At 39.9% G+C, this 25,299-nt stretch overlaps 1 protein-coding gene across 2 annotated transcripts in view; it reads left to right on the forward strand.

The window, feature by feature from the left end:
• The window catches only part of dnah1 (dynein, axonemal, heavy chain 1), a 422,195-nt gene that overhangs the window by 14,060 nt on the left and 382,836 nt on the right, over positions 1-25,299 (forward strand). For both annotated transcript variants that reach the window (XM_043708503.2, XM_087994517.1), the window contains 4 exons: positions 1,123-1,304; positions 4,593-4,665; positions 5,465-5,639; positions 16,976-17,132. In XM_043708503.2, the coding sequence (XP_043564438.2) occupies positions 1,143-1,304; positions 4,593-4,665; positions 5,465-5,639; positions 16,976-17,132 (567 nt within the window). In that variant the 5' untranslated portion in view covers positions 1,123-1,142. The remainder of the gene's footprint in view (positions 1-1,122; positions 1,305-4,592; positions 4,666-5,464; positions 5,640-16,975; positions 17,133-25,299) is intronic.

Raw genomic sequence — 25,299 nt, forward strand, 5'->3', positions numbered from 1 at the left:
TCAGGGTGAGCTTGACAATTGGTACATAATAGGGTTAACGACAGGAGACAAAAAGTGATGGTGGAAGGTTGCTTTTCGGACTTGAGGCCTGTCGCCAGTGATGTTCCAAAGTAATCAACTCCTGGGTCCTCTTTTGTTTGTCATTTATATAAATGATTTGTTTGAGAATATAGAAGGCATTGTTTGTAAGTTTGGGGACACAAAAATAGATGGCACAATAGACAGTGAAGAAGGTTTTCTGAGATAAAGGGATCAAATGGGTCAATGGGCTGAAAAATGGCAAATGGAGTTCAACTTGGAGAAATGTGAGGTATTACATTTTGATAAAACAAGTGGAGCCACACTTATACAATTAATAGTAGGGCCTTGGGTAGTGTTGGGTTCAGGTACATAATTCTTTGAAGTTTGTATCACATACAGACAGAATGGTTAAAAAAAGGCCATTTAGTAAGCTTGCCTTCATTGCTCAGTCCTTTGAGAGTTGGAGTTGAGGTTGTACAGAACATTGGCGAGGCCTCTTCTAGAGTACTGTGTCCAGTTTGGGCGCCTAGTTATAGGAAGGATATTACTAAGCTAGAGCGGGTTCAGAAGAGATTTACCAAGATGTTGCTGGGTATGGAAGGTTAGGGTTATAAAAAAAGCTGAATGGGATGGGAGATTTTTCACTGGAGCATAGCAGGCTGTGTGGTTTATAAAATTATGAGAGGAATGGATATGGGCAGGTGAGACTAGTTTAGTTTGAGATTATGTTCAGCATGGACAAGTAATCTGAAGGGTCTGTTTCCATGCTGTATGACTCCAGGATTCTATGACTATGACCCTTTTACAGTTCCCAATAGCTTTAAAATCTGTTGTGGATTTTGCTTTTCTCATAGCACATTATACAATCTAACAGTCGTCCGTGTTATGTAAAGAAAAGTGAAATCTCCAAACTGGCCTTTAGTCCTATGGGTGATTTTCTTAAATTTATATCCCTTCTTGTTATCAATTTAATAATTAGTGGAAATATTTACTTCATTGAAACTCCATATAATTTTTAAACTTTTATGTTTTAGTGAACAATCTTGAATGTCAAGAAACATTAATACAGGTATTACAATATCTAACTGGACTTTGTTTCAGTTTCTGACTTCTGATAGAGGATGGAATCAAGCAGCAAATCAAAATTCCCTCCGAAGAAGAAATTAAAATCATCTAAAGCCAACTTAGAGGATTCTGAAGAGATGGTGCAAAAATACCCTACGATTAAACCAAGGGGTTTCTATTCAGAAATCCTTGCTGCAGGAGCATCAACCGTTCTGGGGGTAAGTACTGTGAATATTTATTGCATGCCATGCATAGCCAAACCTAATGGTTTGAGTTTCTGTATATACACCCAGAAAACTGCTTTAGTAAACATATTTCATTCTCTCCTATGTCTGTGTTCTAGTGTTTCACTGGTTTTGTTTGTGGTAATACTTATCTGAAATGTGAGTGTCTCAATCTTACCTCAGCTCAAGGCAAGTTTTGAGCAAACTGCATTATGTTAAAAAATATGAAAGCATATTGAGATGGTTTGATTTTATCTGGGCATGTACGTTATGTGTATTTGAAAGTCTACCATTGTAGTAAGAATAGATTTACATTGCAAAATAGACAACAATTTATAGGTTTGCGATTGCACTTACTTTTCCTATCATCCTCTCCCCACCCCACCCCACCCCACCACCCATGAAATCTCTAGCATGCATTTTGTAATGTACATTAAAATTTGTTTGAAACTTTTCAGAATGGGGAAGAGAGAAGACTAAAGGCAGATGCCAGATTAGGGGCTGGCAATCAAGTACCAGGAAAATCATGGTTCGATTAGAGCGTTTGACATTCATTTTTCTCCCTTGTCGTTCCCTTTGTCAAATATTTTCTTAATGAACCTGTTTAATTATGATAAGCTCCAGGGCAGGTCGGGTCTGAACCTGGACATTTTTGCTTAGAGCTAGGAACATTACCAGTGCACCATAAAATCCATTTTTTTCCTTAATGCAGTTTAATCAGCCATGAACTAATTTTTGACAGTTTCTGAACTAATGATTCAAAGCAGCTGTTATATCCCCTGCTAGGAATTTTATGAATGTGACTTGGTGGTTGCTTTTCACTCATTTCTATTGCTGATCTGTATGGAAAAGCTCGATGATGTTCTTTATCTTAATTGAAATTAACAACCCAGAATGGGAGTCTGCAAATGTGACAGACAAGCAATATTGATTTGCATGTTATTTGGAAAGTTACATTACAAAATTAAAACATGCCCATTTTAAACAATCGTGTTGTCACTGAGGATATGCTGCAAAGACTGTTTGGCCCAGCGCTCTTTGAAAGAACTAGCCAATTATGCCCACTCCTCTGTCTTTTCACCAGAGTGCTGAAAAAGTTTCGATTTCAAGTATTTATCCAATTCCTGTCTGAAAGTTACCGAATCTACTCCAGTAATGTTTTTCAGCTCAAACCAACTCACCACATGATAAAACGTTTTCTTCATGTTCTTTAGAGGTTAGCTTAAAATCTGTATCTTCTACTTACTAATCTTTCTATCACTGGCAACTGTTTCTCCCATTAACTCAATGAAAATTCCTCATGATTTTGAACAATTAAATCTTCCCTTAATATCCTTTCCCCAAAGGAAACAGCCCAGCTAATCCAGCTTTTCCACACAGCTGAAATCCTTCTTTCTTATTGCCTTTCAGTATTTTTTCTCTATATCCTCACAACAACATTTGGCATTCTTCCCAAAATGGGCTGGCCAGTATTAGCTCCTGAGCTGTAATTTGTGTTTTATGGACATTTAGCAGAGCTTCATAGATTTGGTACTCTGTGCCTGTATTTACATTTGCCTTTTTCACAAGCTCATCTTGTCATCTTCAAAAACTTGTGTATACATATAGCCTCCTGATTGTCTGTCTGTTTCTATACTCATTTTAAAATCATACCATTTAGTTTACTTCCCCCTTCCTCAGTTTTCCTACAAAAATATTTCACGACACTTGTTGCTTTATAACTCATTTGCTGCGTGTCTGCTTTTTTCACCAGTTAGTCCAAGTCCTTCTAAAGTCTGTAACAATCTTTCCCAGTGCTTATTACCATTTTCATTTTTTTTTTATCAACTGGAAGATTTAAAATTATTACCTCAATGCGTCACAGCTACTGGACTTGAGATTTAATTAGTTGAAAAGGTTGGAAGTAGCAAGGGATAGTGAATTTAAAGCTCAGTTTGAAGATGGGTATCAGGTAGAGTATAAAATGAATAGCCGATAGAGCTTGTGTGGCACAATGATAATGCCCCTACTGTTGAAAACATCACAGTTTTTCTTTCGCTTTTCTCATTTTTACACAGGGACATGAGCTGAAGTTGCGATACGAACTTTGAATTTTGAGCAGCAGTTTTTGTTTTGGAAGAGGAGGAGAGAGCAAATTATTGATTGTTTATGAGAACTGGCCTGGAAAGCAAAGTGCAGGTTAATTATTGTTTTAAGAACATCGCAGACTTTCAGCACCACCATGTGTTGCATTGGTACAATCAAGGGGATGCTGGTGCTGGCCAGCCAAACAACCACAGAGAATGTGGAAAAAAGAGAAAGAAATCATAGATTGAACTGGTTTTGACTGAGTTTCTTGGGCAGAATGTTGTGACCTCTGAAGCTGTTGGACAGAAAAGCTGTGTTTGAGTTTTATACTCTAGTTTTATCTTAGTTAAAGAATTATTGAATAATCTGAAAAAGAATCCCAGTTTATAAGAGGTTGCTGGAAGCTGTTTGCATTGACTGGTGACTTTGGAATTTAGGCAAGATACAATCCTGTGTATCAACAATGCAACATATCATTCAAGGATTCCATGGCGACCTGGTACTCATTGATGAAATGGCCACTGAACTGGAAAATCACAGCTCTTTTCTTTTTAATTTATCCCTTAACCTTGTCTATCTGTGTATGAGAGTAAGGGTTGCAATCAAAGAAGATTGACTTTAAATCATATACATTAATTAGATTACCTATTTAGCTTTGCTCTACTAAAGTTACAGTATAAATAATAAATTGTTTTTTTTTGTTTAAACTATAAACTCGGTGTCTGATATCTTAAGGTCTGGTTGATTAGGAGCAGCTGGGCCATTTTGAGGGTCATTGAACATTTTAATTTCACTATGCTGCGATTCTAGTGTTAATAAGTCTGATTTGGTATACCTTGCAATCTTTGTCTCATAATATGGCATCTGAGTCATGGGCTCCAGGATCAAGTCCCAGCTGCTCAAGAAGTGTGTAATAATCTGAACAGGTTGATTTTTTAAAAAAAGCCAATTTGCTATGGTCCGTTTGGTGTTTCTGGCCAAAACAAACTTATACTCATGCTTTCAAATAATGCTTTGCAACATTTTTGTCTGGTGATCTCCAGCTTGAACAAACTATACAGACTTTTTACACCTGTTACAGTTATTACTGTTTCTGTCTTCACAGATGTCAAGTGATCTACTGACTGTTTCCAACATTTTCTATTTTAAGTAGTTCTTAATATATATTTTTGGAAGAGTTTGAGTCTAATAACATACTATTTTAATTTTTCTTAGAATGTTCAAGAAGGTCCTGAGGTATCAAGGCACTACCTAAATCAGTCAGGCCAGCAGTACTATACTCCTCAAGGTAAGTACCTATTGAATGTAGCAAAAATGAAAATAAAAGTTAAAAGAGATGTATAGCAGGGTGCTGATTTACTGGCACCCATTTTAAACCAATGATAAACTCAAGATCTGTTCCCAATGTTATAGATGATGTGGAATGCAGTGTTGAATAAATGTTAATACATCAATATATTCATGAGTGTAGTTTAATTTCCATATATAAAGCATCTTTAGAGTCAGAGAATCCCTACAGGCCATTTGGCTCAACATGTCCACAGTGACCCTCTGAAGAGTAACCCACCCAGACCCATTTCCTTACCCTAATACTCTACATTTACCCCTGACTAATGCACCTAACCTACACATCCCTGAACTCTATGGGCAATTTAGCATGGCCAGTTCACTTAACCTACACATCTTTGGATTTCTCCAATTTTCCTTCAATCCCTTTTGATGTAGCTCATGCACTTTTACCTTTTTGTTTGTTTCTATCCATTTCTTGCTTCAGTACCGTGGATGTGGCTTCTCTGTTCCAATTCCTTCAAAATGTAACAAATTTGAGGGAAAACTTGTACGCTACCATGAGTGTGACAAATTAAACAAAGACTTTAAATGTTAGAAATACTTGTGCATAGGGAAAAAGCTTGAACATTTCTTTTGTCAGAATGATGCACTTTTTGTTTTTCTCTCATTTGTTGATTTTGTTGACTTTCAGTAAAATGGCTAATATAGTTTCTCTCTTGCAACCATGCTGTTGTTGGAACTGGTTCTTTTGCAGTTTGCTTCTATGTGCTTAATAACACTTAATTCCCTAATTTCAGTCTTTTCCTTCGATGGGCCTGATGATCTTTTAACACATCTAGAATCACAAATATATGGATCAAGTACTGAATTGCAAGCAAGGTCCGACTTCACATTGAGGTCGTTTCAACCAAAGGTGCAAGTTCCATTTCATGTGGCTCCAGGACAGCGTCCCCGCAAACTTGAGATTGAAAGGTATCTTCCAGTTCTTGGTGCATATCCTTTAATAAAGCATGAGATTGTCAGCAGCAGGCTACTAATGAAGCTAAACTTTTTAACATTGGCACAATACATGTTGAGCATTGACTATGTCATACACTACGAGAATATTATTGACATTAAGCTGACATAAAATCTAGGTAGCTCAACAGCAACTTAAAAATACTCTATATTTACTGTAAATACTAGCTGATTGTTAATGTTATCAAACAATATGTATACAACCTTAAATGAGCACACTTAAACTGGAATATTTACCCATTAAATTTAATGGTGTTAGCTATAGCTTATTTGAGAGCCGCCTCATGTCTAGGCGAAAAGGTGGCATGTGCAAGTCCCACTCCAGGACTTGAACAATGAAATCTATGTTTCCTGACACATTGTTGTAGCACCAAAATATTCAGTGGCATCTTCACAGCACCTGAATAATGTGGGCATGGCCAAGTCAATTGGTAAAATATGGTGTGTCTGATTTTCCACTCGCGGTTTTAAACGAAATTTCTGCTAGTAAGTGGCCAGACACCTATTTGTATGTATTTATACCTCTTCAGTACTGAACCTGACCTCATTTATTTGTGGTTTTCTATTCTCCCATATGGCAGGGAATGTAGTGCACTGTACAAAGCAGACAGCAAATGTAATGATTGTAGCAAGTAAACAGGTAGACATAATTGAATATAAGTTCCTTATGGAGGCTACTAATCAGGGAGTCCTGCCTGTCAGATAGAAAATGGAACGTCTGACTGTTCATTGAGAGCTAGCTCTGAGGGAGCTGGATCAGAATCAAGGACTTTCCAGGTATAAATAACAGGTGACTTGGCGGCTGGATATCAACCTCTGTGGTGTTATCTTAGTGGCAATGAGAGTAAAGTGTGCTCCTGAAGAAATGTGCTTGCGACAGTCGCCTTTGAATTGATTTGATTTGATTTATTTATTGTCACATGTAGCTAAGTACAGTGAAAAGCTTTGTTTACAAGCAATACAGGCAGATCATAGTAAGGAAGGACATACAGATCAGAGGGTGAAAAAAAAACTTAGAGGCTTACAGGTTATGTCATACAGGGCTTGCACTGGGCAAGATCAACATTAGCAAGATCAGCATTATATGAAGTTAGAGAGTCCATTCCACAATCTAATAATGACCAGAAAGAAGCTGTTCTTGAACCTGCTGATGTGTGTCTGTCCAAGCTTTTGTATCGTCTGCCTGATGGGAGAGTTGTAGGAGAGCATTATCAGGCTGCGTTGGTCGTTGATGATGATGGTAGCCTTTCTGCAGCAACAAGCCATATAAATTGTGTCCATGGACGGAGGGTTGACTTCAGTGATGGTGTGGGCTATGCACACAATCTTCTGTAATTTCTTTCCGTCCTGGGCAGAGCAGTTGCTCTACCAGGCCATTATGCACCTGGACAGAATGATTTCAGTGGTGCATCTGTAGAAGTTAGTAAGGGTCCTTATGGACATGCCAAATTTCCTGAGCTGTCTGAGGAAGAAAAGGCATTATTGTTGTGCTTTTTTGACCATCGCATCTACATGGGAAGTCCAGGACAGGTTGCCGGTTATCATCACTCCTAGGAACTTGACATTCTCTACCCTCTTAACCTCAGCCCTGTTCATGTAGACTGGGGCATGTTCTCCTCCTTTGTTTTTGAAGTCAATGATCAGTTCTTTAATTTTGCTGACATTTGAGAGAGAGATTGCACCATGTCACCAACCCTTCTAACTCCTTTCTGTGTTATGACTCATTGTTGTTAGATATCCTACCATGTTGGTGTCATCAGCAAAGTTGGGGTAAACATATCTGGCATCATGCCGTTATTTGGGAGGCTTGACTCATTCGATACTGCTGTTGATGACTAGGCCCAGTATGTGGAAAGAATGTGTTTATTGTTTCTGGGCAAATGACATTGGGGTAGATGAAAAGTCAAAAGTAATTCTCTTAATGGCTTGTGGACCCACAGCTTTCTCGGTTATTAGGAACCTAACTTTCCTTAAGATACCAGATTCTAAACCCTTCAAGAGTTGGCAAATTTAATTAAAGAATATTATGAGCCCAAGCATTCTCTAAATCTGAATCATGAGCATTTTCTGAAATCTAGGGGAATCTGTATCGGGATTTTTAACTAGGTGAAGACGACTGGCAAAGATGTGTGACATTGGTTTAACCTTTAATGAGATGCTGAGAGACCGTTTGGTGTGTGAGATTAATGATGTAATCAGGCAAAAGCAGCTACTAGCAGAAGCCCAGCTAGACTTCAAACTGATGGGATACCGGCCTCTGTGGAGTTATTTCAGCAACAATTCCTAACATAAAAGTCTAAGCTCATAACTCATGGCTCTATTTCATCATTTGCTCCTCAAGGCTTCCACCTTAGCCAGTAGGCCCCAACATTCAAGGCAGCAACCATCTGCATCCTTTGTCCACAGAAAGTGGCGCTGGACACACATTGGCCACACCACATTCTCCCAACAACTTTTGATCCTTTTGTATTACAGTTCACCACATCAATGCGGCACAACACTTCTCATCATAAAACCGCTGCTAGACCATTTTTTGCACATTGGCGTGCACCCATCTCTTACATTGGAACAGCATGGGAAGTGGACTTTATGATTGCTGTCTTTGCACTCACTTTGCACTTACTTGGATTCTCACTGCATCTCTGCCTTGTCTAGCCTTTTTGCACATTATTGCCTCATTATGAACTTCTAGCTACATAGTACTTTTATTTTACCTTGCCTTTTAGCATAGACACAAAGCCACGCAGCTTGTCAGATTTTCCAATAATGATAAGTCAAAGGGATAGACATGTTGTTGTACGGTACCGTGCTATGCCAAAGTCACACCCACAGCATGTGACAACAGCCTAGGTGCTTTAACTAAACAGCCATGTCTCCACATCTAAGGGGTTCCTGTCCTCAGTCAAATCAATAGACTCTGTTATACTCAATCAAATGCAGTGCCCCATCTCAGTCCAAGAGCTTAGAAATGGTCAATTGGTTGCTTGGGGTGCTTCGGGTCAGGAATTCCATATCATTATGGTCTGGAGATTGGACCACAGTCAGTACTGCAGGTCCAGTGCAACCACTACAGGGTGTAGCAATAAGTCACTTGAAAAGTTCACAGAGACCACTCAGGGTTCTTGTCAGTTATCATTTTGGGCTGTTGTTCCAAGTTAGTCAGGGGGATTGGCCACAATCAATCTGGGTGTCAGTTTGCTGAAAGTCAAAGTGGGGGGACGTGGGGGTTATCAGTGGCCCACTGCCATGGTGGGAAAACATGGGCAGCCATTTGTAGGATTTGGAGCATGCTGGGATGCAGAGGGGATAATAATTGTGACAGGAAAACGCAACATATAAAGGTGGGAGAAGGTAGCCCATTGGAGGACACAGGTTACTGGGAAGAGGTAATCAATGATGATTATCATCATGGAGAGGGGAACAGTGCATCACAATGATTGGTGTGATGAAGCCAAACCCTTAGGCTCGGGTGTGATTTGGGAAGATGAAGACTTAAATGAAAGAATCAAAAGGCAGTGTGAATAGCTCAATGGGGTGTTTAGGGAGTACAAGGAACAAAGCGAAATGAAAGTTTGGGATGTATACTAGATTAACAGCTAGTTTAACACACTTGCTACAAAGTGTGACCTGTACTGTCTTCCGCTTGTCTCCAAATTGCTAATGTGATTGGGAAATAAAAAATGCTCTCACTATACCTGGAATTGGTGCAGTAAATGTTATTTCCCTTCTGAGATGTGGGCTCTGCTTGTGGATGATGTGAGGCTGTTCAAGGGACAATTGCATTAATAGGGCACATACACTGTTCAATGCAATGATCAATGTTCCGTCTAAGCCGCAGGTTTGTGCACAGCTATCAGCATGCTGACGCCATTTGCAGCAATAACTTTTGATTCCAAAAATTGTTGCCATGCACAGACTTCAGAGGTTTGCACAGAAGAAAAATAATTATCAAGGACACTTGTAAAATATATACCCATATGTGTTGAATTCTGCATTTGAAATGCATGCAGTGACCAACAATGTGGAATACTGGCATGAGCATTTTTAAAGATGCAGTTGATTGTGACAAATTGGTTATACTCATCTCTGTGAAGCAGAAGTAATTACAGATGACTCCAAATGTGGTAGCCACACGCCAGAAAAATAATCCAAAAGCTCATAGACTACACAAGAGCATGGAGTTTACTTCTTTTCACCTTGAGCTGGAAGTATTTGACAGAATGGTCTTAAACAATGCTTTTTTATTTGGATGATGTTGGTGGGCATGCCTGGAAGGTTGCAGAACAAGGTTCCAGCAATCCTATTGCAGTTAAATCTCTTCATGTATTTGCATGACATAACTTGTGCGACATACATTAGACCAAGGTCCGCTATACCAAGTATTCTGTGGTCCTCTTTGTTAAAATTGTTATGGACCAGGCCAGAACCTTCAAAACATTTCAGGAAGGTAGCCCAGACCCTAACATTGCTAGTTGTTTTAAGCTGGTGTAAAGTGGGTGTTCCGGGTGAGAATCAGCTGGTCAAACCACTTAGTTTCTAAACAAAACAGAATTTATTTCCAATTTATTGACAGGATGCAGAGATGGGCTGAGAGGTGGCAGATGGAGTTCAACCTGGATAAATGCGAGGTGATGCATTTTGGAAGGTCGAATTTGAAAGCTGAGTACAGGATTAAGGATAGGATTCTTGGTAGTGTGGAGGAACAGAGGGATTTTGGTGTGCAGGCACATAGATCCCTTAAAATGGCCACCCAAGTGGAAGGGTTGTTAAGAAAGCATATGTGTTTTGGCTTTCATTAACAGGGGGATTGAGTTTAAGAGTCGTGAGATCTTGTTGCAGCTCTATAAAACTTTGGTTAGACCGCACTTGGAATACTGCGTCCAGTTCTGGTCGCCCTATTATAGGAAAGATGTGGATGCTTTGGAGAGGGTGCAGAGGAGATTTACCAGGATGCTGTCTGGACTGGAAGGCTTATCTTATGAAGAGAGGTTGACTGAGCTCGGACTTTTTTCATTGGAGAAAAGGAGGAGGAGGGGGACCTAATTGAGGTATACAAGATAATAGAGTCGATAGCCAGAGACTATTTCCCAGGGCAGAAGTGACTAACACGAGGGGTCATCGTTTTAAGCTGGTTGGAGGAAAGTATAGAGGGGATGTCAGAGGTGGGTTCTTTACACAGAAAGTTGTGAGAACATAGAATGCATTACCAGCAGCAGTTGTGGAAGCAAGGTCATTAGGGACATTTAAGAGACTACTGGACATGCATATGGTCACAAAAATTTGAGGGTGCATACATGAGGATCAGTGGTCGGCACAACATCGTAGGCTGAAGGGCCTGTTCTGTGCTGTGCTGTTCTATCAATCTATCAATCCTAAATGAAACACAAACAACAGAATACAGAATACCGGATAGCTTAACCTCTCTGTAAACCCAACAGATCACCCCAAATTAATGATGCTGTTCTAAATATTTGCAACAATCCCCAATAAACACCCCTTGGCACAAAAGGAAAAATCAAACATAAGTTCTTACAATATAAAAGTCAGAGAGAGAGTACCAGCCTGGATCTGCTTCTGTGGGTCCAGCAGCTATTTTTCACACATTACTTCTTTAAAAAAAACAAACCAGACAAAAGCTGGGAGAACTGGCCACTCCCCTTTCATTGCACAGGTGTTTTTTTAAAAACTTGAAAGCCTTCTGTCTGAGGCAGTATCTATTAGCTATTATCAAATTGGCCGTAAAACTCTTCAGCACCCAGACCTTTCGAAGTCTGTGTCGTTTATAACCTTTCTGAAAAAAAAGCCAAGGACTGCATAACCTTGTTAAAGGAGCAGACCTTTCCCCTTAAAAAAAAGAACCATCAGTATCCAAAGGTGGATTCATTTTAAAGTCCCTTAAAAACTTGTTAGTATTCTAAAACACAAATAGACATTACACTGACTAAAAATGTGCAAACATGCACAACTACATTCCATTTCAATCTGTTGTACTCCTGCCACTGAACACTTCTGTTTTTTCATTCGAGTCTTGACAATGTTTCGGCAATCACGTTTTCTCATCCTGCCACATGTACAATTTTCAAATTGAATGGCTGTAACAACAAGGCATTTTTGTCCTTGAATTTCTCCACAACTTCAGTGGGTTATGATCAGTATCTATAATTGTCTCAGATATGTTACTAGTAACATAAACACTGAAATGTTGTAATGCCGACACCAAGCTCAAAGTCTTCTTCTCAACCATCAAATATTTCTGCTGATGGATGTTTAACTTCCTGGAGAAATACCCGATAGGTCTTTCTATCTTGTCATTTTCTTGCAAGAGCTGAACACCGACACCCACACCACTTGCGTTGATAGCCACCTTGAATGGCATTGTGTAATTAGGTGTGGCTATTAATGGTGCAGTGGTTAACACAGCTTTCAGGCTGTCAAATGCCTTCTGACAGTCCGCTGTCCACTGAAACTTCTTGCCTTCCTTTAACAGTTCAGTGAGTGGAGCAGCCAAACTGCTAAAATTTGGTACAAAGTTTTGCTGAAGTCCACTCAATCCCAGGAAACAAAGTACTGCTCCTTTTGTCAATGGTATTGGAAACTCCCCAATTACTTTTGTCTTTGCATCCTGTGGGGCCATTTGTTCATGTATAATAACATGACCCAAGAAGGTGACTTGGGATTTGGCAAATTCACTTTTAACCAGGTTTATCACCAAGCCTGCCTTCCGAAGCTGATCGAACAAGTCTGATAAATGTTGTAAATGTTCCTTCCATCTGTGACTAACATTCACCATATTATCGATATATACAACACAATTGGGTAGTCTGGCAATGATCTTATTAGTTAGTCTCTGAAATGTGGCTGGCGCATTTTTCATGTCAAATGAAAATTACTTTAAATTGATACATGGAGGAGAACGTGAGGACTGCAGATGTTGGAGATCAGAGTCGGAGAGTGTGGTACTGGAAAAGCACAGCCTGATGAAACGTCAACTCCCCTTCTCCTCGGATGCTGCTTGACCGGCTGTGCTTTTCCAGCACCATATTCTTTGACTTTAAACTGATACAGTCCATTCGGCATTATGAAAACTGAAATTGCCTTTGCTCTTTCTGACAAAGATACCTGCCAGTATCCTCTGCTAAGTCCAACTTAGAAATATAAGTTGTTTGTCCTACCTTCTCAACACAGTCTTCCAAATGCAGAATTGGATTTACATTAATCTTTGTAACTGCATTGACTTTGCGATAGTCCACACATAACCATAGCGTACTATCTGATTTTGGCATCATTACTATGAGTGAGCCCCAGTCACTGTAATTCACTTCAATTTTGTTGTCTTGGATATCACCTTCAATCTGCTGTGCCAACTTTAGAGGTTTATGCCTCTAAGAACGTTCCTTAATCGGAACAGCATCTCCTATATCTACATCATGCATAATTAGGTTAGTACTTCCCAACTAATTTTCACTAATCTCCCCATAAGATAGTAATAACTCTTTTAGGTAATTTCGATTTTCCATTTCAAGGGTAACTCAATAATTTATCCCAATATTTGACAATTTCCTCATTGTCCAATTTAATTTGAGGAATGTCCAATTCAGAATCCTCTGAACTTGGTTCTTCCCTCTGTGTTGTAATCAATAACACATCCTCCTCTTGCTTTCCTTCCCTGTCAAAATACCTTTTGAGCATATTCACATGACACATGCTGTGAGATTTTGTTCTGTCCGGACTCCCTATCAAGTAGTTTACTCACTCAATTTCCTTTCGACTTGATAAGGTCCACCAAACTTTGCTTTTAAAGGTTCATCTATCACTGGAAGTAACACTAATACCTTATCCTCAATAGCAAAATTGCGTGTTTTTGATTTCTTGTCTGCTTCCTGTTTCATTGTCTGCTGTGATACTTTTAAATGCTGTATAGCCAACTCCCCAGCTCTATTTAATCATTCCGTAAAATTTGACACATAGTCCAAATATGTGATCTCTGAATTCTGACTTACCATTTTCTCCTTAATCAATTTTAATGGTCCTCTTACTTCATGCCCAAAAACTAATTTAAATGGACTGAATTTGGTTGATTCATTTGGTGCATCACTGATCGCAAAAAACACACATGGATTTCCCTTATCCCAAATGTCTGAGTAGTCTTGACTATCAGGCCTCAACACGGTCTTTAATATCTGATGCTACCTTTCTAATGTTCTCTGCGACTCTGGGTGGTACGCGGTAGATTTGAATTGATTTTTTCCTAAGGTGTCCATAACTTCCTTGAATAATTTTGATGTGAAGGTTGACCCTTGATCTGATTATATCTCTGATGGTAGTCTGTATCTAATGAAAAATCTGAGTAATTCCTCTAAAATCCTTTTAGCTGTGATATTGCATAGTGGAACGGCCTCTGGAAATCTAGTCAACACATCCATTATTGTTAACAAATACTAATTTCCACTTTTTGTTTGAGGTAGAGGACCTATGCAATCAATTAAGACTCTTGTAAAAGGTTCCTCGAATGCAGGATTAGGTATGAAAGGTACGGGTTTTATTACTACCTGCAGTTTTCCAATTACCTGACATGAATGACACATCTGGCAAAATTCAACTACACCCTTGTGCAGTCCAGGCCAGTAAAAATGCTTTTGTATTTTAGCTTGTGATTTTCTCGCTCCTAAGTGACCCCTATGTGGTAGCTCATGCGTCACTCGCAACACCTCCTTTCTATACCACACTGGTAATACAATTTGATGAACTTTTGCCCATTTCTCATCTGCCTCAATATCTGATTGTCTCTATTTCCTCATTAAGCCATCATTTTTAAGACAATAGCATGCAGGGATACACTTGGATTCCTTTTCTGTGTATGCTTTTTGATACAATTGCTTTAAGTTTCCATCTTTCTGCACTCACTTAATTTGTCTGAGTAAAGATGTCTGAATTGTCATCTATCTGCTCCTGGCCAACAGGATTTCTGCTAATTTCACTTCAATGTTCTTATCTGTACTCTTTGATATGTCCTGTTCTAGCTGGTGACTTTGTGATCTCATTACCACACAGTCAGGAAAAATTCCAGGATGTCCTGCAATACTTCAGTTGCCTGAGTTTCCCACGGCTTTTCTCAACCACTCCTACTGATGAATCTGCTATATCATTAGCAAGGACAAATTGTATTCCTGAAGCTGAGAGTTTATCTAATACTCCTACCACGACTTCTCCATTCTTCACTACACACTCACTTTATATAATTGAGTGCTTTGAGTCTCACCGTAAATTCCCGTTACTAGAAACTTTTCTGGCAATAGTCCTTTTTAACATTACAGTGCAGTACAGGCCCTTCGGCCCTCGATGTTACGCTGACCTGTGAAACCAATCCGAAGCACATCTAACCTACACTATTCCATTTTCATCCATATGTCTATCAATGACTAATAAAAGGCCCATAAAGTTGGTGAGTCTACTACTGTTGCAAGCAGTGCGTTCTATACCCCTACTACACTTTGAGTAAAGAAACTACCCCTGACATCTATCCTATATCCATCACCCCTCAATTTAAAGCTACGTCTCCTCATGCTACTCCCCTTCTTGAACAAGAAAACAACATTTACTATCCTCCAGTCTTCTGACATTATTCCTGTAGACCATGATCAGACGATGGCGACATAAAGATCAAAGCCAACGGCTCAGCAATCTCCTCCATGGGCTTCCCAGATAATCCTAGGATAAATCCCATCTGGCCTGGGGTCTTATCTATTTTCAAATTGCTAACACCTCCTTGTGAACCTCAATCCCATCAGGAGTACATATCTTGTCACCTTTCAGGAGTACAGTCTAAGAGGATACATCTATGCTCAGCCTCAGACAGGACATTTATAATGGTGTTATCAGTCATGGTTGCAGGGGGTAGCCCTTGTCTCCCAGTGACCATCCTTGCACACAACCCTTGGAATGAAGCAGGAAACTAAAAGCTCCAAGGATGTAGGCATCATGGCAGTTTCCAGAGGATTTGGTAAGACCTGAAAATTGTGACACTGATGATCATAGATAACTTGTACAGAGACTAAAATGAAGACTTTTCTATTTCTGATGTCAACCACGTTATATGACGCATTGTATACAGTCTATAGCACCCTGTACCTGGGCAAATCCGGTTATGCTGGCAAAGTCTACTAACCTTACCATGGGGAGACAAGGTGAACCTGTGTGATCTGGTACAAATTGTATTAGTTAACATCCTTGATAAATTCGTAGGTTGAGAATTTAGAGATTGTACATAGGACTCCAATGGATCACTGGATAAAAAATTAGCATAGTTGCCACCTTGCCAGTCACCAGGGTAGGATGACCACTTACCTTCTCATTTTTCAAGTCTTTTCCAGCAGATGACACAATTCTATGATAGTGTCCTGGGACTTCCTCAGTCTACAGCATAAATATACCTTGTTCATCTGGAGGAAGTGGTTTCAAGGGTGATAAACACTGAGCTCAATGTATGTCCTCCATAATGTAAGGAGATCTTCAGCGCAACCTCTGTGTGGAAGCTGCTCAGCAGCTGCTGATGATAGTTGCTGGATATAGTTTAGCTGGGACAATTGTCCCTCCAACATGGAGTAGAAAATGGCCTTCTTGAAGATGAGATTCTGATGCTTGGATTACTCTGGGGTACCATGCAGTATGCTCTAGACAGTGTGCTATATAACTCTTGCATGCTGTTCTCTGTACAACTGCAGCAGGCAAACAGTGGATGTGAAAGATGCTAAAGAGCTGAGAGGTAGGACCAGTCTTCCAAGTCACACGATTAAGATGTTGATGAGAAAAAACATTAGTTTCAGCATGGTAGAATACTGCAGCGTCGAGTGCAACCAGCCAGACAGGACTTAATTATAACCTGATTCTAATAGATATGAGCTGAGTGAGGTCATTATTCACTGACTGTAAATTATTTGATTTTCGAAAGGCAGTCAGTCCTGGTTTATTCCCAGAAGCAAATGTAATTTTTCTGTTTGTTTTTTTCTTTGCTTTTCCAGTTGTTGAATAAAAGTTAACACTTTCAACCGTTTGAACTGTTTTAACTTTTCAAAATATGATGCTCCCACATTGAACAACCATAAGATGTTATACAATGCTGGGCATTAGAGAAAAGCACTCCTTCAGGTAGAGTTCAAATATGCTATGGTGCTAAGGATGGGTAAATCCTGTAGCTTCATCTATGCTATTGCAATTTAGTTGGTTATTAAATGCTGATTAGACCATGTTCAGTAAAAGTGTCTAATATTATGTAATTTCTGGTTTTCTAACAGACGAAGACGACTGTACCAAAGTTATAATCTGAAACAGCTGCTTAAGATAGAAGGAATTAATTCAGACAAGTTGATGCCACGTCACTCTGGACCAGAAAGATATCGTGCCAAGACTGGGAAGAATCCACCACAGTTCACAGCATACCTACCTTTAGAGGTGCTGCACAGTTCTCTCCATAGTTAGATACTTGCGTATTTACAAATGAATGGCTGACATATTCAGAATACAAACTTCTCACCATTAATTTAACAGGACCGTGTGTTTCTGCATTTTAAAACTACTTGGCACTTAAGAATCATAGAGATGTACAGCACAGAAATCCAACTTATCCATGCCGACCAGATATCCCAACCTAATCAAGTCCCATCTGCCAGCACTTGGCCCATGTCCCTCTAAACCCTACTTATTCATATACTCATCCAGATGTTTTTAAATGTTGCAATTGTACCAGCCTCCACCACTTTGTCTGGCAACTCATTCCATACACACACCGCCGTCTGCTTGAAAAGTTGCCCCTTAGGTCGCTTTTATATATTTCCCCTCTCACCCTAAACATATGTACTCTAGTTCTAGATTCCCCCATCCCAGGGAAAAGACTTTGTCTGTTTATCCTACCCATACCCCTCATGATTTTATAAACCTCTGAGGTCACCCCTCAGCCTTCGATGCTCCAGGGAAAACCGTGCCAGCCTATTCAGCCTCTCCCTATAGCTTAAATCCCTGAACCCGAGGATCATCCTTGTAAATCTTTTCTGAACTCTTTCAAGTTTCACAACATCCTTCTGATAGGAAGGAGACCAGAATTGCATGCAACATTCCAACAGTGTCCTAACCAATGTCCTGTACAGCCGCAACATGACCTCCCAACTCCTGTACCCAATGCTCTGACTAGTAAAGGAAAGCATACCAAACGCCTTCAATCAAGTTTGTGAAACATGATTTCCCACGCACAAAGCCATGTTGACTATCCCTAATCAGTCTTTACCTTTCCAAATATGTGTAAATCCTATCCCTCAGGATTCCCTCCAACAACTTGCCCACTGCCAACGTCAAGCCTACTGGTCTATAGTTCCCTGGCTTGTCCTTACCACCTTTTTAAATAATGGTACCAAGTTAACCAATGTCCAGTCTTGTGGCACCTACCTATCAATGATACAAATATCTCAGCAAGGGGCCTATCAATCACTTCCCTAGCTTCCCACAGAGTTCTAAGGTACAGTTGATCAGGTCCTGGGGACTTATCCACCCTTATGCGTTTCAAGACATCTAGCACTTCCTCCTCTGTAATATGGACATTTTTCAAGATGTCACCATCTATTTGCATACATTCTATATCTTCTTTGTCCTCCACTGTAGGAAATACTGATGCAAAATACTTGTTCCGTATCTCCCCCATCTCCTGCGGCTCCACACAAAAGCTGCCTTGCTGATCTTTGAGGGGCCCTATTCACTCTGTAGTTACCCTTTTGCCCTTAATGTATTTGTTAAAAATGCTTTGGATTCTCCTTAACCCTATTTGCGAAAGCTACCTCATGTCACCTTTTTGTCCTCCTGATTTCCTTCTTAACTATACTCCTACTGCCTTTATACTCTTCTAAGGATTCACTCGACCTCACCTCTGTATACCTGACATATGCTTCCTTCTTTTTCTTCATCAAATCCTCAATTTCTACAGTCATCCAGCATTCCCTACACCTACCAGCTTTCCTTTCACTCTAACAGGAATACACTGTCTCTGGACTCTCGTTATCTCATTTCTGAAGGCTTCCCATTTTCCAGCCGACCCTTTACCTGCGAACATCTGCCCCCAATCAGCTTTTGAAAGTTCTTGCTTAATACTGTCAAAGGTAGCCTTCCTTCAGTTTAGAACTTCAACTTTTAGATCTGGTCTATCCTCTTCCATCACTATTTTAAATCTAATAGAATTATGGTCACTGGCCCCAAAGTGCTCCCCCACTGACACCTCAGTCACCTGAGGTGCCTTATTTCTCAAGAGTAGGTCAAGTTTTGCACCTTCTCTAGTAGGTACATCCACATACAGAATCAGAAAATTTTCTTGTACACACTTAACAAATTCCTCTCCATCTAAACCCTTAACACTATGGCAGTCTCAGTCTATGTTTGGAAAGTTAAAATCCCCTACCATAACCACCCTATTCTTCTTACAGATAACTGAGATCTCCTTACAAATTTGTTTCTCAATTTCCCTCTGACCGTTAGGGGGTCTATAATACAATCTGAATAAGGTGATCATCCCTTTCTTATTTCTCAGTTCCACCCAAATAACTTCCCTGGATGTATATCTGGGAATATCCTCCCTCAGCACAGCTGTAATGCTATCCCTTATCAAAAACACCACTCTCCCTCCTCTCTTGCCTCCCGTTCTGTCCTTCTTATAGCATTCGTTTCCTGGAACATTAAGCTGCCAGTCCTGTCCATCCCTGAGCCATGTTTCTGTAGTTGCTTTGATATACCAATCCCATGTTCCTAACCATGCTCTGAGTTCAACTGCCTTCCCTGTTATGCTTCTTGCATTGAAATAAATACAGTTTAATTCATCAGTCCTACCTTGTTCCCTGCTCTGTCCCTGCCTGTCCTGACTATTTGGCTCGCTTCTTTTCTCAACTATATCAGTCTCAGATTAGAGTGTGCTGGAAAAGCACAGCAGGTCAGGCAGCCTCCGACAAACAGGAATATCGACATTTTGTGCAAAAGCCCTTCATCATGAATGAGGCTGGGAGGCTTGGGATTGGAGAGATGTACCAGTCTCAGATTGATCTCTTTCCTCAGCATCTCCTGGGCCCCAATCCCCCTTCTTACTAGTTTAAGTTCTCCTGAGCAGCTCTAGCAAATCTCCCTGCCAGAATGTTAGACCCCTTCCAATTCAGATGCAATCTGTCCTTTTTGTACATGTCACTTCTATCCAGAAAAGATTCCAATGATCTAAAAATGTGAATCCTTCTCCCATATACCAGCTCCTCAGCCATGCATTCATCTGATCTATCCCTCTATTCCTACCCTCACTAGCTCGTAGCACTGGGAGTAATCCAGATATTACTACCCTCGAGGACCTCGTTTTTAAATTCTTGCCTAACTTTCTATGTTCTCCCTTCAGAATCTCATCCTTTTCCCTTCCTATGTCGTTGGTACCAATGTGCACAATGATCTCCTGCTGATCCCTCTTCCCCTTGAGAACATTTTGCACCCTCTCTGAGACATCCTTGATCCTGGCACCAGGAAAGCAACACACCATTTTGATTTTTCACTACTGGCTGCAGAAATGCCTGTCTATGCCTGTGACTAGAGAATCTCCTAACACAATCAATCACTTGGATCCCGACTTACCCCTCATTACAGTACAGCCTGTCTTGATACCAGAAACCTGGCTGTTTGTGCTACATTCCCCTCAAAGTCTATCACTCACTACACTTTCCAAAACAGCATACCTGTTTGAAACTGGGATAACCACTGTACTACGTGCCTACTTCTCCTATCTTTCTTGGAATTAACCCAGCTACCTGATTGTATCTGCGGCTTTTCTCCCTCCCCATAACTGTCATCTATCACATCCCCTAGCTCTTGTAAATTCCTCAATGCCTCTAAATGTCGCTCCAGTAATCCATTCGATCTGACAGGATTCGCAACCAATGAAATTTATTGCAGATATAATCTTCAGTAACCTGTAAACACTTTTGAAACTCTCACATTTGAGAAGAAGAGCATATCACTCCACTAAAGACCATTTTTCTCCTTCCAATCTACAGACCCTTCTTTTAGTAGTGATCAGATATGGTAAATGTTCAAGGAACAGTTTTGGTGACGGTATTACTAATGTATGTATTTTCTGTCAAAATGTATAAATTGAAAGAAATTGAATTTATTTTTGCTACCAACAAGTTGAATAATGTTACTGCTGAAAATAGAACACCTTTGCATCAGTATCAACAATACTTTTCTCACCTGATTGCATAGCTGCAGGGTTGGTTTTTTTTCCCAAATGTCCCAACAAGCATGCCTAATTCCCAAACTCAAATACTATTTAATTCACTGTATAAGTAATCCTGTGGCCTTTTGTATTAGAAATTTATGCTAAGTTGTGAACACTGATCAATAGGTATTGGATAAAAACTAGTGCTCATTTCGCAATAGCTCCACAACCAAGAAAGATCGAAGACTTTTCTCTAAAAGTCTGACCAGGATTTAAGTAAAGATTCTGTTGCAATGTGGAAATGGTTTAAAAATGATTAATTCTGCCCGAAATGCAGTAATTTATCAACACATGATTTAGTTTTAATATGAAATACACTTCCTGCTATAAGTCCTAATTCCCATAGGAGTCGATGCTGGGACCTTTGTTATTTACAGAAATGATCTGAATGTACAAGGTATGGTTAGTAAGTTTGTGGATGATACAAAATTAGGAGGTATCGTTAATAGCAGGAAGGTTATCAAAAATTACAATCTTGATCAGATGAGCAAGTGGGCTGAGGATTGGCAAATGCAGTTCAATACAGATAAGTGTGAGGTGTTCCACTTGAGAAGATCAAACAAAGTGTGACATATACAGCAAATGGTAAGGTCCTGAGGAGTGTTGCGGAGTGTCAAGGTAGTAGTGTAACAAGTAGACAGGATAGTGAAGAAGGCGTTTAGCATATTGGCCTTCATCAGTTGAGGCATTGAGTGTAGGAGTTGGGATGTTATGTAACATTTGTATAAGTCATTGGTGAGGCTGCACTTGTAGTATTGTGACAGTTTCAGTTGCCATGTTATAGGAAAGACCTAGTTAAAGTGAAAAGAGTGCAAAGAAGATTTATGAGGATGTTGCCAGGAATAGTAGGCCTGAGTTATAGGGAGAGGTTGACCAGGATAGGATTTTATTCCTTGCAATGTAGGAGAGTGAGAGGTGACCTATTGAGGTGTACAAAGTTATGAAGGGCATAGATAGGATGAATGCATATAGTCTTTTTCCCAGGGATGAGGAATTGAAAACTAGAGAGCATAGGTTTAACGTGAGAGGGGAAAGATTTGAAAAGGACTTGAGGGGCAACTTCTTCACGCAGAGAGTGATGTGTATGTAGAATGGGCTGCCAGAGAAAGTGGTTAAGGCAGGTACAATCGCAAAATTTAAAAAACATTTGTATAGATACATGGATGGGAAGGGTTTAGAGCGATATGGACCAAATGCAGGCAATTGGAACTAGCTGAGTGGGCACCATGGTCAGCATGGACCACTTTGGGCTGAAAGGCCTGTTTCCATGCTGTATTACTCCATGACTCTCTTTACAACCAAATCCCATAGGTCTCGATAAATATCTATCCCAAATTATTACCATGAAACACAAAGTCTTATTGTCAAGATGTTACAATTTGTGACTTCTAATCTGCTGGACTGTTTCAGAATGTATGCAATTTAGAAAATCATACGCAATGCATCCACTATATCTGCAATTATTTCTTTTACAACTCTAGGACTTAGTTACATGGAATTATTGGATTTTAGTTTTTCGTATTACTTCAACAATTTTTCTCTCCTGATATTTGTTTACTTAATTCCCTCAATTGTATTAACTTCTAGATTACCCTCTATTTCTGGAATGTAACTGGTGTCTTCTGTTATGAAAACACAAAATATTTTTGATCAATTTCTCTGGCATTTCCTCATAGTTTCTCCTGTTTCTGCTTCTGAGGGCCCAATATTTATTTTAACTAATTTCTTCCTTTTTGTATACTTCCAAAACCTCTTACAATCTATTTTCATGTTCCTTTACTTTCAGAATCTATTTGTTCCTTTGTATCAAGTTTTGGAGGCCCTTTCTGGTTTTTCAAACACTCCCAAATCCTTAGTGAACTGCTAACATGCACAAAACCATACGATTTAGTAAAATGTTTGAAGAATTAATTACTGTACTGTAGAATGTCATATTTGGCAAAAGTTTCTTCAAATATAATCATAACCATCTTTTGAGGTGGGATAATGTAATCACTTGACCTCAAGTCATCCGGAATAGTGCTCCACGAAAACACTTGAAGATGAACAGGTCCATCCCATGGTGCTTCCGTTGAAGTGAGAAGGTCGTCAAATGTTCCTTGTGGTCTTTTCTACAGAAGGCATATGTAGTATAATCCTAGACCATGTCTTTAATGGTCTTTGATAAACCTGGTCATTAGATGGTCTTTTGGGCTCTTGTCTGGTATTTGATAATGCCCAGGTGTTTCTAGTGTAAACATTGGAGAATTTCCAGCCTGAGGACCCTGGAAATGACAATTTGGTCATTGTAAATGAGCAACTAGTCCATAACTAAGATGACTACACCACTCAAAGCACTGTTTTAAAATACAATTAGTGGGCACGTATGCAGTGGACTCCATATTTGTAAACGTTCAGCATCAGCCTTCTGATAGTATAATTTTTTTTCACATTTCTGTGTGGTTGCTGGGAGAAACTTTGTCAACAAAGAAACATAGGACCCCATGTCATCACCAAAATAGGTGTAATTCTATGTAGGCTTTCTCACAGGAATGCAGGACAAAGTATCAGGCATGGTTTGGGTATACCTTGAACACATTCTGTGTAGGTGTCAAATCACAAGTAATGCAATCACAATCTTTTGATTTGGAGTAGTGTCTTTGGTGTTATGGGAGATAACTCATATCGTGTGATCCATTTTTAATTTTTTACAGACTGAGGTGAAAGCTAGGTTCTCCTTTTTGATGACTATTTATCAATGCATTGTAGAGCCATCAAGTTGGATTTGAAACAAAACAATCCCTAAACTAACCAAAAATGCAACAGCTATAACAATGATTGACAAACTTACATCATAGTGGGCCAGGGTCTGGGTAGATATGAACATTTTTCTGAATGTATCAAAGTTTTTGATTGTGGAATGTGAGCGTTGCTGACTGACAAACACTTATTGCCTATCCCTAGTTGCCCTTGAGAAGGTGGTGGTTGACTTCTTGAACCACTACAGTCCACCTGCTCTGGGTTGACCCACAATGCCATTAGGGAGGGAATTTCAGGATTTTGATCCAGCAGCAGTGAATGAACAGCAATATATTTCCAAGTCAGGATGGTGAGTAGCTTGGAGGGGAACATGAAGGTGATCATGTTCTCGTATACATGCTGCCCTTGTCCTTATAGTTGAAGTGGTCATGGGTTTTGAAGGTGCTATCTGAGGGTCTATGGTGATTTTCTGCAGTGCATCTTGTAGAGAGTGCATACTGCTGCTACTGAGTATCAGTGGTGGATGGAGTAAATGCTTATGGATGTAGTGCCAATCAAGTGGACTGCTTTGTCCTGGATAGTGCCAAGCTTCTTGAATATTGTTGGAGCTGTACTCATCCAGGCAAGTGGGGAGTATTCCATCATACTTCTGACTTGTGCCTTATAGATGGCGGACAGGCTTTCAGGAGTCAGGAAGTAAGTTACTCCCAGCAGTGTTTCTAGCTTCTGATCTGCTGTTGTAGCCACTGTATTTATATGGTTGGTTAATATCCCAATACTAAGCCTACTCCTATTTCAGAAATTGCTGTAAAAGCTAATTGGTGTGTGTGTGTGTGCGCGCGCGTGTGTGTGTAATGGACTGTGAAAAAAAGCACTTGATGGCTGTTGTCTTTAGGGTTTTGCTTTAATACTAGAAGCATTAACAATGTGTTCCAAGAAACTGATGGTGGGTTTGGAAAACCTAACACTTGTACTTAAGTGTGAGACCCAATCTGTGAGTGTATCCTGAGAATGCTCTATCTTAATGAAGCAATGAATAAGAATATGATCCAAAAGGTAGACAACTCCATTAAGGCCTTCTAGGATGCCAATTTTGTTGTGTCCTGTGGCAGAAGTGGTATCCTAATGGCTGGCTGGCAGCAATGTGGTGTTTTCCCAACATAGTGGAGTCATCACACAATGCGTCTAGCCTTCCAGCTTTACTTCTGGAGGCTGAAACATAGAAGTATAGGAACCCTACAGAGTGGAAAGAAGCTACTTGGCTTATCAGGTCCTGCACCTACTCTCCAAAGAATATCCCACTCAGACCTAGACCCAGACAGAGACCAGCCACCCTATCCTCATAATCCTGTATTTATCGTGGCTAATCCATCTAATCTGCACATCCCTGAACACGACAGGGCAATTTAGCGTGATCAATCCACCTAACTTGCATATCTTTGAACATCTTTCAAGGTTCTCCCATATCCACAGTTAACTGTCACCTGTTGCAGGTTATTACCAAATAATCATTTTTTTTCTGATCTTAGCAGCATCACTTTGAAGTCTAAAAATGGAATTGAAGGCTTTAATGACCTCTTCAGAGATGTGTTTTTC

The sequence above is a fragment of the Chiloscyllium plagiosum genome, unplaced genomic scaffold (assembly GCF_037043375.1).
Source record: "Chiloscyllium plagiosum isolate Xiang-an unplaced genomic scaffold, Cpla_swu_hap1 HiC_scaffold_14, whole genome shotgun sequence".
NCBI classification, from domain to species: domain Eukaryota; kingdom Metazoa; phylum Chordata; class Chondrichthyes; order Orectolobiformes; family Hemiscylliidae; genus Chiloscyllium; species Chiloscyllium plagiosum.